The sequence below is a fragment of the Magallana gigas genome, chromosome 10 (assembly GCF_963853765.1).
Source record: "Magallana gigas chromosome 10, xbMagGiga1.1, whole genome shotgun sequence".
Classification (NCBI taxonomy): Eukaryota; Metazoa; Mollusca; class Bivalvia; order Ostreida; family Ostreidae; genus Magallana; species Magallana gigas.
Genome location: NC_088862.1, coordinates 1,967,863 through 1,984,057, shown reverse-complemented (window position 1 = coordinate 1,984,057; position 16,195 = coordinate 1,967,863). Strand labels below are relative to the sequence as shown.

Here is a 16,195-nt window from a genome sequence, read left to right as displayed (position 1 = left end):
CAAACCCTTCGTTGTTGTGGTGTAGGAGTTACACTGGGCAGTGCCCTGGATTACCGGGCCATTGCATGATTGCTGTACATTGTACATTTACCGGTATATAGGACAGTCACAGTGCAAGGTCTGTGTGATGACCTAATGGACTAATACTAAAGACAAAAAGGCTTTTGTTGGAATAAACAAACCCATTCGGTAGATGACTCTCTATTAAGACTACTGAGGAGCATTAACAACAAGTCTAGACCATTACTTCAAAAGCAGATTAATATTCAAAAGTTGTCTTGTTAAATGTTCCTTGATAATCATGATTGCCGAGCATTAATTCACACAACTACCGTAATATCTAAAGTACTCCAGGTACCACTGTTCATGTCTCAGAAATTTGGATTTTGTTTATCAATTTCCTTCCAAGCCTTTAATCTGTCTATTGCACTATAAGGAGTAAGGGTATACAGGGGTCATGGCAATGGCTGTTAAAAGTACGATTGAAGTTCCACTCTTTACAATCGCCTGTGACTTTAATAGGTAACTATCTTATAGGATTAATTTCAGTTTATTACATTTTACCTGGGTTTTGAAGGCCACTTCATGGGGATTAAAAGCTTAAATCTACTTCCTACAGGTCCCACAAGGAGAAATAACTGTGTGAATTAACATGTAGAGAACACCTGAATCTGCTGTCGCATAAATGTAAAATCTTTTTTCTTCTTCAATAATATTACCATTATGATCAAAACATTGTACAACTTCTGCTCTAGAATTCATTGGTCTAAAAACTCTGATTTCTTTATCTTACACATCGTCATAATTTTACCAGCAGCATATACAAGTGTCTCAACTTTTATTTGCATGAATACAAACATACATGTTTAAGTATTGTAGTATTATGATGATTTGGAATGAATAAAACGAAGTATTCTCGACCATCTCCAAAGAAAACTACATTCCAAGCCAGGATGCAGGTACCAGATATATTTACTGTAACATTGTATCACTTTGAGATCTGATCAACGTGTCAGCCAAACTTTCTACGTGGTACAATTTGTGATAACGCCTCTACCTCACTTAAACTTTGGAGGACCTTGTCGGGATATCAGGCACAAGATGTGTAGGTAGTTGACAAACAGATGAATGAGAGTGATAAGTTACTTATCAAGTTATCATTTACTTTATCGTTCATGACATTAAAGGTAGAACAGCCACTTATACAATGGGTGTGACATACCGTAAAAAATAAAATGCTGAAATCGACTTTTAATGTGTAACAAAAATCCCATCTAGTATTAACACTTATTCAATCAACACTTTAACATTTACTCCAATGTGCACTAATGAAATGTTTTAAAAAAGAAAACTTTTTAATATATGTTCGAATGCATGTAAAATTGATATTGCAATAAATATGAATGTAGCATTCTATTCTATGTTGATGCCCTGTCAGTGATACATATGGAGGTACATATTTATAATAAAAGCTTCTGTAACAGTTGTCTTTGCTGCCAGCTTCTTCACAGCTACTCCTATATATTCCTATAACTCTAAGGATTTTTTTTGGTCTCCCACTTTATCCAACCACCCCTATCCAACCCTCATCAGATGAAGGTCCTGACTTGTATCTTGATCTACATCATACATGTCCATTATATACATAATACTGATAGGATGCGGTATTCAGATAACACACTATTAGGTATTTAAGCCAGATAAAATACCCCGGTCCATTCAAGGATACTGACAATAGATAAAACAGGGAGCTCCATCCTGATCCAAGGTCATGGTACACTGACAGAAGAGGACAGGGAGCTAGGTCTCATAAATCAGTGGGGACAGGATCCTATAATGATACAACACAAGTACCCTGGTATATAACTCTACATACCCCTGTACTTCAGTGGGGGACAGGATCCTATAACTATACACCACACGTATATAACTCTACATACCCCTGTACTATCAGTGGGTACAGGATCCTATAACTATACACCACACGTATATAACTCTACATACCCCTGTACTATCAGTGGGGGACAGGATCCTATAACTATACACCACACGTATATAACTCTACATACCCCTGTACTATCAGTGGGTACAGGATCCTATAACTATACACCACACGTATATAACTCTACATACCCCTGTACTATCAGTGGGGGACAGGATCCTATAACCATAGACAACACAAGTATATAACTCTACATACCCCTGTACATGTATTATAACCATGATGGACAACATACACATAACTACACCACAGGTACATAATTCTAAACTAAATGTATATGTATTATAAGCATGGCGGACAATATACATAGCTACATCACACAAGTACATAACTTTACACCATACCCTGACTGTAGAAGTCTTTAAAGTATACTACAACAATAGCTGACAGAATGTAGAGCTACATCTAATAAAGTTAGCTGGGTCTCAACCTTCTCAGAAACATTAAGCCCAGGGACTCAAGTTTAAAAAAAGCCTAGTGCGAACCCTGTAGCAAAGAATTTTGGTAATAGCATCAGCATGTAGGTCGTATTGAGGTCGAGTTATGTCTAGACTTTAATTACAATAAATTTACTTTACATTTAAATTTTTAAAAAAGAACTTTTTCACAAATTTCTTTTGATCAAATATTTTAAATTTTGATTATTTTCAAAAGTTAAATATACATGTAAGCATAATGTATTTATCTGTAAATATATATCACAAAGTGTCTCCATGTCACCTTAAAGACATAAGTAAACAACTTCTCACAAGTTTGTTTGAGATTAGGTAAATCAATATTTTCATTCCCAAGGCTCCTATGTAAATATATGTAAAAGCGCACTGTATTACTCTACCTATATGAAAACACTTAGTAGAGGTTCTTCATTTGAGAAGACTGCACCCAGGTGAAAACAGCTGCATCCTGGGAAAGAGCAATCTGAGAAGCCATTCCTGACACAAGAGCAACAACCATTCAATAAATCATTCATTTACTGATATCCTAGGCCATCATCAAAAAAATGTTTCTTTGGAGATGCCACCTGGGGGTTTCTACTTCTAGACTCAGGAAGGAAGAAGGGATTTTTTTTCAAACTTGTAGTTTAACTTATTAAAAATGGGTAAAAACAAATTTAAAATCTCCTTATAAAAAAAAAGTTCTTTCTTTTCTGTTAATAAATTTTTGGGTGTATTTAAATGAGGTAGGAGGCAATTCTAAACAAACAATAATTTCATTTTGGCCCTACATGTACCATATGTCCTGTGTAATGACTTTGGATTACTTTAGATACGGATCCTATTTTAAAAATTTTAATTCATGGATAACTTGAGGCATCATGTTTCCATAGTTAATTTATGCTTTTTTCTTTTATAAATTAATGGCATTCTAAATCAATTTAAAACCATTCTAGGGATTTAGAGGCCGTTTTAAGCACAAAGTTGAAACTGACACCCCCCCCCCCTTCCAAACCCCAAATCCTTAGCTTTCCTTCCCTTTTGGGCTTGTCTGTAAAATCTCTAATAAGAGCCAGCAAGTAACAACAAGATTAGGGCACTGCAGGGTATATGACCAAGGATCCAAAGCAAGGTGTCAATAGCAAAGTGTAATCCAATATTGATCTCTGTTATGACTGAGATAATTCCAAAACTTACTTTAAAGGCCTCCTTGCAAAAGTTTTAAATCCCAATTGAACAAGGTTGTTTTTTAAACAATGAATGAACTGTCCCAGTAGCTGGACACATTATTATGATCCCCAGGCCATCCTCCACACCCCCTACACTTTATCATACAAGGGAGGTATTTGGGTTGCAAAAAGATCATATTACATGTAAATATTCCAGAGTCATTTTATGCCTTAGATCATTATAGAACTTCAATTACATATGCTAGTACTTTGAATCATTTTTTTTCTTTCATATCTGGTAAAAATATCTGAAGCTTTTTGTCAGGATATAGTTAGTAAATTGTAAAGGAATTCTAATAAAACTAAATACTGGTATATGTCCATTTTTTTTCACCAGCTAGCTAGCGTTTAAAGTTTCAAGTAATCTATGGGGAGGTAAGGGTTTCACCTCTCATTCCGTACTGATCAATTACCAATATAAAGCAATAATTTTCCCAGGTATTTACAGGTAATTCAAATTGACAATCCTGAAGTGAACATTAAACTAAAACACATCAAACAAGGAAGAAATCTACAGGTATTAAATGTAGTACGTACAAATAAATATATATATTTACAATGCATTTAGGTGGTGTAGATTCAAGTATGTTCAAATCAGTGTTACAATGCACTCCAAACATGCAATGTACAGACATCATACCTATATACACAGTAAACTGTATGCAGTATACATATCACTGCTAAATGAATCTAGAGAAATGAGGGTGCTGAAAACGGTGGCAAAGGATTGGGGCTGATGTTGATTTGATGTAACCTTAAAGGAACTGTCTGGGTGATTAGGAAAGGTGGGTGAAGGGGAGGGGGGCTGATGCCATGGGTGCATCTTGATGTGGAAGGACCTTCCCCAGGAATCTTCAACATGTTCTAATAAATCCATAATTTACAGTTCAAGTAGCATTTTGAGTATGAATACAAATGTCAACAACTGATCTATGCTGCTACACAATGATATTTTTACATGTAACATGTTTAATGTAACAGTCAATTCCGTTTTCCTCTGCAGAAATTAACCATTTCTGCTCATTAAACTTACTTTTTCCCATTCCAAAGCCCACACACACATGAAACCTTTAATCTATTTTGCAAAAAAGTTTCCAATCATAATTTTAAAGGTTTCCAAAGAAGGAAGTGTAACCTTTCAACACAAAAGAGAGAATAAATCAAAAGAAAATGTTTCTATACCTCATCGCTCATTCTATTTATCTACTAGCTTTATGTAAAGGTACAGGTTTTCGCAATTCAACAAAACTGTCAATAATTTTTTTTTTTCCCGAAATATAAAACCACAGGGCTGAGACCCAATATAATGAAAAAAAATTTAAGTCTTTCATTGAAATCATCAACAGTACTATACTATCTCTGTATTACCCTTCGTTTGGTCACAATTAATCTATTAACAAACCCAGAACCTTCTTAACAAGGCACGCTTCAGTCTGACAGCCAATGAGGAGAGTTAAAGGTCTCCTATGTTGATATTTATAGCTGTGACAGCATTATCATGGCTTTAAATATATTGAGATGCAGTATCTATCTATAGGGCAATGCTTAGAACTCTGTAGTAGGACACATAGTAGACGCTCCACTTCAGACTGACAGCGGAGAGAAGGAGTAAACTTTATATGCTCTAGCTACTACTGATGTTTAAACATTGTTCTATACTTTAATCCCCCTTGACATAATATTAAGAGCCCCAAAATCTTCTTCATGACAGCCATAAAATAATGCAGTATGTATCTTAACATTGATATTAAAACCCTTGAAATCTTCATGACAGTAATAAAAAAGAATGCAGCCAGTACATCAAGTATAAACATGTGATGTCCAAGTGAGACCTATGGACTGTATTAATAGTAACTAGCTAGTAGGCACTTTACATGAAAAGAGCTTCATGCCTCTCAGATGACATAATTCTTAATAGAATTTGACTTTTTCATACTGGTAAATAGAAAAAATCAACATGAGAGATTTTTTTAAAAAATAGTTATGAAGCTGATATAAACTTCTTAATCTAGGTAAGAAAAAAAATCTAAATACACGCAGCTATTAAAAAAATTATAGAAGTTGTTTTATTACCTTCTTACTTTTACTCATTTTAAAAATGTTTCAAATACAATTAATTGGCAAGGATATTAAACACTTTTAACAAGTTTAAAAAATGGTTTTGTACTGTCAACTCAAATATTGTAAAACAATCATTAAAAATACCTATATGTGCCAATCTAAGAGATTTCTTACAGGGGTCTGAATTTGACAAACGATTGGGAGAGGCCAATCAAGCATTTTTTCAAAGATCGCTCTAGTCCAAGTTAAATGTGATCAAAGTATGATGATTCTAAAGCTCAAAATTAAAGAGAAAGAGAACAAAAAGTTTTCCTTGGTCATTGCTTACAACTTTGGATATATATTAGTAATAAACAAATATTTATGTTTGCAAATATGTTTCCTTAATAAACGTACTGAATAGCAAACACATTCAATTCTGTGTGAACTTTTTCATGACATCACGAATTACACAATGATCACTGCACGCGCTTATCGTTTGATGCTAGGGTTATTGCAAACATTAAAGCATGGTAATTTTAATAATTCTGTAAGGTTTGCTTCTTTCAAACATAAATATAAGTAGTGAGCAGCCATGTTAAAAAGTTAACCAGGATATGAACTTGGTTGGTCATTGTTTGGAACTTGGGATATTAGTTATAACCAATTAAAAGTCCAAGTTAATGTTTGTATCATGGAGATTATGAACTTGTCCCTTCATGCAATGTTTGTACACAGTAATCACCTCATTGTTTTTATCAATAGGGATTTTAACAATGAGCAATGCTGTGCATTGTTGTTTATCAATGCTATCATTTTATCTCTTCAACTGTCTAACCAAAAAAATCTATCACTATAAATATTTTAAAACAATCTTTCAGTTTTAATGCTAGTTTATAGTAAGTTTTATAAAAGTTAGGGGCACATATAATCACCAAATGAATTATGAAAATCAATTTGATATAATATTACATCCCACATAAACTATAAATTTACAGTACGTGTAATAAATGAAAAAAAAACAGGAGTATTCTTGTGTTACAAACATTGTAATTCACATTAAATTAAACACCTCTTAGCGAGCAAACTTTTCTGTGAAATTTAAGTTAATAAAATTGACCCACAAGAAATTTTAGAGCACTGGGGGGGTCAGTCAGGGTTTACAGAAAAAAATGTATGCTGAAAGTTGCTACTTTTTAAGAGTATTCTACGGATTTACAGTACATGGAATGCATGCAAAGACATGGATGATTAAGCTTCTGACATATTTCTGAAAGATTCAGCCCTGAAATCACCCAAACCTGCTAAATTACTATAAACCTCTTAACTGTAACGTTACAAAGCTAGGAAATAGTGTAGGATGAAATTTTTTTTATAATTAAACTGTTAAATATCAAAGGTATGATTCGTGGCATTCAAATCATCAAATGCATCCGATCGTATCGTATGATACAATTTGAGAAAACACAGAGTTCATTCGGGCTGGCCGGATTCCATGTTGGAAGCTCATAAATCAAGTATTGCGTTACTTGTAATCAGGACATGATTTTTTGCTTTTTGTGAAGACTTTCTTAAATCTTTCAGACATCTGAAATCTGCTTAGTGCAATTAAAACACGAAGAACAACTATTTGGATTCTGTTTAAAAAAATATCGTACGATACATTCCGTTCGAGTTCCCTCGGGACACACCCTCCGAATCACATGCTTTGACTCACCTTTCGAAACATTTACGGATAGCAAATATTATAAATGCAAGGACGAGTGGAATATATAGATCTTTTGTCTGTGGATAATATAAACCATCATCTTTGTTTTCTAAGTCTTTCCAAGTCACATTTGCCGGCAACCAAAACCATTCACTCCAAAAAGTCTCGTACACACTCCTCAACGCCATATTTTCTGTCGATTTAAATTTTACCTCTAAAACCAACAACGACGCCGGAGATAGATCCGGAAAAATACAAACCGGTCCCAATGACGCTATGTTAATATTTATGTATATATAAATTCGACACTTTTGTAGATTTATTTTCAAATGAATTAAAAAAAATAACTTGTAAACGTATTCTAAATAATGAAAAAAGAACAAGAGATATATCGAGAGAATATTAGGCCTACCGTGCAAAAATCATAACTTCAGGTAGGGAGGGTGCGGCCCCTAACAATTCAAACTAAATAATTAAACTTATACATGGAATGTAAATTAAAGAAAAAAGTCAAGAAAACTCTATATAAATGTACAAGTCTCAATCAGAATGCATAGATTTTTTTTTAAAATGCATGCTTTCTCTGAGTTAGTAACTTCACACTTTTGAAAAAATAAACAACAGAAATCATACCAAACTGCATTATTAAATTATTTGTTGTCGTTGACGGGATTTTATCATTCTACCAAAATAAAATCAATTTAATTGAAAATGATAAAATAAAATTCAATAAAAGGACACAGCTACAATATTCAATGTAGCTTCTAATTTCACATTTCAATACCCCCAACCCCTTTTAGTAAAATGTAACCAAATGATGTACACTTATTCTGACCGATATCCCTGAGATTATATTGCCCTTTACTAATTCTTAATCAAAATCTAAGATAAAACATTTCATGAAAAATTAACGAACAATTTTAAACTTAAGATTGAAAATTGGTAAAGGAAAATATAGTGTAACCACGTCATATCTGATTTTGTATTTAATTTATCGCAGTGGCAGATCTAGGGGGGGGGGGGCGGATCCGGAGATACAGTGGGTTAAATTGAAAATGCAGAGAGAGAGAGAGAGAGAGAGAGAGAGAGAGAGAGAGAGAGAGAGAGAGAGAGAGAGAGAGAGAGAGATGTCACTCTTTGGAGCTTATTTTATGGAATTTATTCCATTCATTATTATCATCTTTCAAAAGCTAGCTCACTTCATTTAGTTTTACCTACTGAAGCAGTACTTTTTTATCAAACAAGAGGACTACATGCATTGACGGCTATCTGATTATGAGTACCATAGCCATTAAATTGTCAGAGGGTCTCATTTTTGCCATTTTTTAAAGTTTCACATTGGAGTCTAAACCCTATCCGAAACCCCTCTGACGGTAACACTTACCACTTATTATTTGATGTTTGAAAAAGTTTTTATTCATAAGGGTAGGGGGGGGGGCAGATTCAGTTAAATCTCGGATTATCTATACCCTAGCTCCATGAACCAAACATTGTAAACTTTTGGTTAAAAGTGCACGCCTTTAATGGTCAGTCTTTTAAAAATAAGATTGGTCATTTTATCCATAATGCACATAAAGTTTACGGTTTATCTCTATACAAGCATACAACACACAGGAAATAAAAGGAGATGTCCTAAAACAGAACACGTTTTATTTATATAATATGACCAAGTCACAATTTACCTTCTGGTTTTCAAGATGAATGTAAAATTGTTGACGGGCGACAAGTTACCCGAGTGAATCAATTGACCTTAAAAAATACTGTACGGCTTTATACCCCCCCCCCCCCTCAACGCCCTTACCAAATAAACCCCTCAAGCCATGTCCTACGGGCAGCAAATTTTACAAGTTAAGAACAGGACCTTATGTATACATTTAACAATGCGCGATGACTCGTGAGATGAGATGAGATGAGAAGTAGATTTTCTAAAATTTTCACTATATGCCCAAATTAGCACTCCCAAGGGTATGAACCCCTTCCTCGGGATTCATGAATTTCAAAATTAGGTAGAGGTTAATATACACATATAATTATGTGAGTAGAGAAGTAGATCTTCTAAGATTTAAATCAAATATACTTTCACTATATTGATATATTGGTCTCACCCTAGGACCTCAACTCCTGATCGACTCAGGGACCACGAATTTCACAATTATGGTAAAGAATTGCTTGTACATTATAACCACGCATTTAGCTTTTCCAACATGTCTCGGATTAGAGAAATAAATCGTATGATTAAAAACATTTTTGCTATATGGCCATATTGACCCCGCCCTAAGGATTGAGCCCATAACCCAGCTGTGGTCATGAAATTCACAATTTTGGTAGATGGCTTCATGGAAATCATAACCATGCATTTAGTTTCCTGTCCGACATGTGTAGGAGTAGAGAAGAAGATTTTTGAAAGAAATTTGACCTTTATTGCCCATATGGCCCTCACCCATGACGCCCTGGAAGTGATAGGTCATACATTTTACTTTTTATATTCCTCTTATTCTCCCGAGAGATTCTACAAATCACAAATTGTAAAAATTGGCCTTAAAGTTTTCAAGAAGAAGTTAAAAATGTAAAATTGCTAATGAACGACACCCAATGCATGACGACGGACGACGACGAATGTCAACTGACTCAGGTGACCTAAAATGTACCAATCCTCATGCTGTAATGTTTAAATTTTTACGTTGGTAAGAAATTGAAGATTGAATTAGAACCATTTTAACAAGAGCTTGGACTTTGGATAGTTGTGTCAAACAGCGATGTGACGTAGGCCTGTCTATTTCATTGGAGGCCACTCAACCATAGCTATTTGAATCAGCAAGATTTTTCTAGCTTTTGAGTTAAAACTACACACTCTGTGTATACATGTAATTCATTGAAAATAACCAGCGTCATTTTCAACTTGTTTGGTGAACGAAATAGATAGTTATACCTCCTACCGAAAGTCGAAGGTCTTGTTAAATTGATTCTACGAGGAATAAATTCAACTTTGATAGATGATTGTCATAATACCACATATTCGAATAAGTGATATCAATTTGAAAACGGGATTCCATAACAGACTGGTTATGCTCAATGCCTTACGGTTATGCTCTAATTATATACTTTGGTGAATATTTTCTTTTACCAATCAATTTCCATGCATTTGCTGCGGGTATGAATCTATAAGGTCATGCATAATTATACAATATTTAAGTACGCATAAAGACAATCGCTGGAAATAAAAAATAAAGCAAACTTGACTAAAATTTATTTAAAAGTTCAATCAACTACATGGAATTAAAGATACAAAGTCTAAAACACAAACATAATATATCATATATGCCGATATAACTTGTAAAAAAAAATGCACAGCTATCTTCTGACGTTCAATACTTGAAGTAGAATAATAAAATATGCATCAGAATTCATAAACAGAAACAATTAATCGTCAAGAACAATTTACAAATGACAGAGGTGTGGATTTCACTATCTACTGTGAGACTAACTATAAACAGAGTGAGGGTATGGACAATGATGTTCATACACTTCTCTGGGGATGCGCCTTACATCACCTTCATTACAGGTGCACATGTTGGGGCGGGAGGAGGGGGTTGAAAGATTGTACAGGGATTCTAGGCTGGTGTCTAAAAGCGTTGTTCGGTCTATAAGGATATGGAATATTTTTTGTCGGAGGACGATTTCTGTTTGGAAGCCAAGGAACGGGGTTATAAGGCGAAGAAATTCGTGGAAATAGTGTGTTCACACCAGGCCCTGGCATCTGTGTCCTAGATTGCATTACTATACGAGGTGGGAGAGTAATTTGATTTTTTGATACTTGTTGAAAATTAAACGATGGTCGAGACCTAGGGGTCAAGAATGGTGCTCTAAAATATGGCGGTCGCATTGGCTGAGGAGGAGGCATGTTCCTGAGTGCAGGATGGGGCACTCCAGCGGGAGGGAAAAATGGTTGTCGAGGTCTGAAATATAATGGATTTTGAGGGACTTGACCATGAAATTGTCTTTGGAAATTGTGAAGAGGCTGTGGCGCAATGTTACGATTTGGCAAAGGAAAGAATGGCATTGGACGATTCGCTGGGAAAACTTTCCTTCCGTAAAAAGTAGATTCTTTTCTCATTGGCTGTGGGAATTGTCCATATGAACGACCCATTTGCATTGTTTGGAAATTGCGATTAAAGCCCTGGAACCCTGGTCGATTCGGACCAACAGCTGTACCCAAGTGAGACCCAAACAGAACACGTAATTCTGGAAGATTCAATGGAATAAATCTATTATCAGTTTGAGGAATATATCTATTTGGAGTCGGAGCAAAGACAGGTAGTCGCATAAACTGATGTGATGATGAATATAGAGGTAATGGTCTCGGAAGGAAAGGTAACATTTCCATTCTCTGTGCTGGTGGCATTGGGCGTACTGGGAAGACAGCCGGTATTCTCCCGCTTTGCAATAGTGACAATAGAGTGTTGAAAACAAAAGACAGTGGTATGAAAGGCCGCAGTGGAGAATAGTTTAGAGGTAACGGTGTACGCCTTAGATGCGCGTTCGGCGAATATCCCTGGAAAACCATGTTTCCCATTTGGTGCATAGGTAAGTTTGGTGGGAATGGCAAAGGAGGCGACATTACTGGAGGGCGATATCGAGGGAGACTCATCGGTAGGAAAGGTAGTTGACTGACTGGTTTAAAGGAATTTCTTGAAGCAAGATGTGGAAAGGCACTGGGACGATCCAAAGGTGGACCTGCGTATCTATCACCGAGAGTTTCTTTTCCATATCCAGCTGAGTTCTCGAACATGTTGTGAGGTCTAGGCATATCGTCGACTTCTTCGGATCGTGTCTTGAATCTTCTGTCCATATAAATGTCTGGGCGATTTTCCCGTCGTGGATGTGACATTGAATCCTGGTATCTCGCTTTCTTGAACTCACGTAAAGCTTGCAGACCTTGAAGAGGATGGAAGAGACCGTCTTTTCTGGAAGGTTTTGGAAATTGGAAATCTATATCTGAAGCTAAATCTTCCTGATACGGATCACCATCCACGTTGTAATCTTCCTCTTCTTCCTTGGCAGAGAGTTTGTCGTTGTCATCTTCGAGGTCTTTCTCAAAGTTATCCACTTCGAAAGGCAATGAATTGTCTGAAGCTTCTGCTTTATCCTGGAATTGAGGAAGCGATGGATTCGGTCGAGGTAGAACGTTGTTGTGTATTCGAGGAAAGGGTGGGATGGATGCACTCCAAGGGTTTACATGTACTTGTTGGTACACAGCTTGTACCAGTTCTATCTGACAGAGTTGCTGTATGGTCCAAAGAAGGATAAGCTTATTTCCTGTCAACATCCTTCCTTATTTGCCTATAACGAAAATAAAAAAAAGATATAGGATTATATGTTTTATGTACATGTATGACTAAAATGGTTAAGAGTTGATATAAAGTATCTCTGCTTACTATACCATTAAATGTTAAGAACATCTGTTGCAATGCACTTTGAAAAAAATACGTGCTTCGAAAAAGCCCTCAAACGGTTTGGAATAAGTATTTAGTTTTCGGACTTATGGTATAAATAATTTGCATTTACACCCATCCAGGTGATTCAAAACATAGATTTAACAACTGCATTGTTTATAGTAAATTATTACTATCAGAAAACAATCAAATAAAAATTCAAGTCTCTTTTAAACAAATGATACGATAATTCCAAGTGTCATTTAAACAGATTTGAGCATTACGTAACAAAGTATTCGTCTCTTAAGCCAGATCTACAATACTAAATTGTAATATGAACATTATAGCATTTTGAGAGCTTTGTAAAAATATTCATGTTCATTATAGCATTTTGAGAGCTTTGTAAAAAAAATCATTACGATTGGTATAACAATTTGAGATCTATTTTATTACCATAGAGATTGCCATATTTAACATATTGTGACTTCTTTATCATCCATTTAAAATTTTAAAGTTTAGCAAGCTCGAAAAACAACTTTACATTTGCAATTTGAAACAGAACCACAATGAAGACGTTTTGGAGATATATAGTTAATTAAAATACAGAAAGAAGAAATCATTTTAACTCTAAAAAATTGTAACTATTTTCTTTTTTGATATCAAGACAGGTTTACATATAACAGATAATGCTTACCTGTTTGAAGATATAAATCGGCTTGTAATCTAATTCTCAGTCTCTCATTGCAAATCTGCACGACTTAGAAATTTATGAAATTATTTTCTCGAAGGCTTCTTTATATACGTTTGTTATGTTTTGTTTTAAGTTTGCATAATGCCTATTCATATTGCTGCATCGTTAATTAGAATGCTAATGAGCTGGAGAGACCGACAGATCAGGTTTTGTGTCAAGGTGACAGGCTGTCAAGATGTCTGATGTAGCACTCTTACACGATGTAATTTTGTTTTAGACATGCTAATCTGCATATCTAATCCATTGATTTACTGTTTTGATAGATAGCTTTGAATTCTTTAACAGTTCCCAGAGATAGTTCAATTGCAGTATTGTGATAAGCGTTGCTTTTGTGAGAGGTTCAGTTTTAATGTATTCATCCGCTAGGTCAGAAGGATGTTTACTTGAGGATAAATCTTGTCTCTTTGAATCATCAAATTGAAATTAATGTAAAATTTCTTGTCTGGACTCCCCCCACCCCCCTTTCCACAAAAAAAATAACGATGTTTACGACACATTTAATATTTATTAAACAACAAAAAGTTCATAAAGGACTGAATACATTACCAATTCAGTGGAGAGAGAGAGAGAGAGAGAGAGAGAGAGAGAGAGAGAGAGAGAGAGGAATAATCGCACTCAGATTACGGAAAGTGTAGGTCATTCCAAAAATGCATGAATAAGGATGAGAATGAAGCGAAAATCAATACCTGTATTACTTTCACACGGGATTATTCGCACTGAAGTTGTTTGTGATATTTTTCTAGTTAAGTCAGTACTACATTTGACCTGTACGTTGTACTGAACATAATCTGATAGTCAACAATAAATGCATGTATATGAATGAGAATGATAAGAAACAGTATTACTTTTACACATAATTTTTCGCATTAATTCAAGTTGTTTCTAACAACATTTTAATAACATTGTAATAACATTTTATTGCAAAATACATATATCTTATAGCACTTACAATGGGGAACAATACAAACAAAGATATAGGAAAAAATATACGGTCAGTCCTTATACATGTACAAATCTTGGCACTTGCGTACAAACTCATATTTTAAAATATTGCATCAACACAAGCTTGTGACTCCGTCGTTGAATTGAAATAATCTTCAATGTCTTAACTGCCATTGTTTCAGTGGGCGTTGACATAACACAGCGATATGCATCAATGTGCACAATATATATGTGTTTTTAATTGCAGCAAAAGAAATTATCATTATTATACATCAGTAAATCTTATTTATCGCAGCGCTGCTCGCTCGGTGACAATGTCATTATATTTCACCGGTCACATGCCGCACGGAATGGACGGAGGGAAATATCGCTGCATGTTTTGACATTTATGATGCTTGATTTGTTTTTTAAACAGGTTCCCGTTGAAAATGTTGAGGTCAGAAGAGAAGACCATCAAATGCAAGCAGGTCGTTAGTTATAAGATCGCTGACTTTTATCATAATGATATTCAAACGCCTTTTTGTAAACATACTCCGTCACCTTTCTTCTCTTCACAAACTAGATTTCACTCGCTTTTGTTTCCAAATACAATTAATTCCTATTCAACATACATGAATGTAAACATTTTATATTTTTATATCTATTATACAATGCTATAGATAAGAATAAGATGATGCATATGGATGTTTTGGTGGCCTAAAGGTTTCTCTGATCTATGTTTCGGTGTATGAATAACTTTGAAAACGTTGAGGGCATTAAACAAGCAGTTCAGAAATTAAAAAATCGCTGCCTTTTTAAAATTAAAATGAGATTCATATACCGGTATCTTTTTTTTATATGTAACATTCTCCGTCATTTTCTGTTCTGAAATGCAAATGGATCCACACGTTTTTTAATTTGTGCGTGTTATCAATCCCTTTTAAAACAAAAAATAATGTAATAATGTATCTATATATACAGTGATGGATATCCCGATCGTTTTATAGTTCCTACTGTGTATCTTTAGACTCAAATTGAAGATTAAGTAGGTTAAAAAAACCATACACTGCCTGCTTGGATAACATGGACAATAGATGTAATTGTACCGTGTCTGATTAATTGCCCATAAGTTTTTGTTTTTTTTTGTTTTTTTTGTTTTTAAATCATATGCAAGTTCTTGATTGATGGATTTTATTCACCCTACATATCGTCACCCTACATTTGGCGGGAACCTTCTCCCTGGAATTATAACGAAGATAACGTAGAAATCCGAGGTGTTCTTTGTTACATGGACAATGACTGTATATGCTCTGATATAACAAAAAAAATAACCGAATTTATGTATATGGCATAAATAGGGCATTGTTTCTAAAATGCAATGGGGATTAACGTTTGATAACACAAACTGAATTTGCAGTTTTTATTCATATCACTAAATCGTCACCACAGGATCCAATCTATGACTGTTGTGATTTTCAAAAGTGTAAATAAAGTGAGTTTTATTAGTGGTATAATTAAAAGGTTTTCTTTGTTCAAGCGTTTTAATGTGTTTCAATATTAAGAACACTAAATTCAAATTCGGATGTTGTTATTCTTAATCACACAAAGATGTCAACATAAGTCCATTTTAGTTTATTGCAAATTCAACGTATTACGTAACAGATAATCAGGATATACA

The 16,195-nt window shown here is 34.7% G+C and overlaps 2 protein-coding genes across 6 annotated transcripts in view; both read right to left on the bottom strand.

Annotated features, from left to right (window-relative positions):
* The window catches only part of LOC105332957 (ceramide synthase 6), a 30,854-nt gene extending 23,214 nt beyond the window's left edge, over positions 1-7,640 (bottom strand). For 3 of the 5 annotated variants that reach the window (XM_066072736.1, XM_066072740.1, XM_066072739.1), the window contains exon 1: positions 7,423-7,639. In XM_066072736.1, the coding sequence (XP_065928808.1) occupies positions 7,423-7,601 (179 nt within the window). In that variant the 5' untranslated portion in view covers positions 7,602-7,639. Of the gene's footprint in view, positions 1-7,422 lie in introns of all 5 variants that reach the window. The other 2 variants (XM_066072738.1, XM_066072737.1) reach the window with 2 other exon arrangements.
* Positions 7,641-10,643: 3,003 nt separating this feature from the next.
* On the bottom strand, positions 10,644-13,694 carry LOC105334288 (uncharacterized). Its single transcript, XM_011437679.4, has 2 exons — positions 13,540-13,694; positions 10,644-12,753 (listed from the first exon to the last, which is right to left on the bottom strand). Exon 2 carries the CDS (start codon positions 12,737-12,739, stop codon positions 10,970-10,972), a length of 1,770 nt encoding a protein of 589 aa, XP_011435981.3. The 5' UTR covers positions 12,740-12,753; positions 13,540-13,694; the 3' UTR covers positions 10,644-10,969.
* Positions 13,695-16,195: the final 2,501 nt, after the last annotated feature.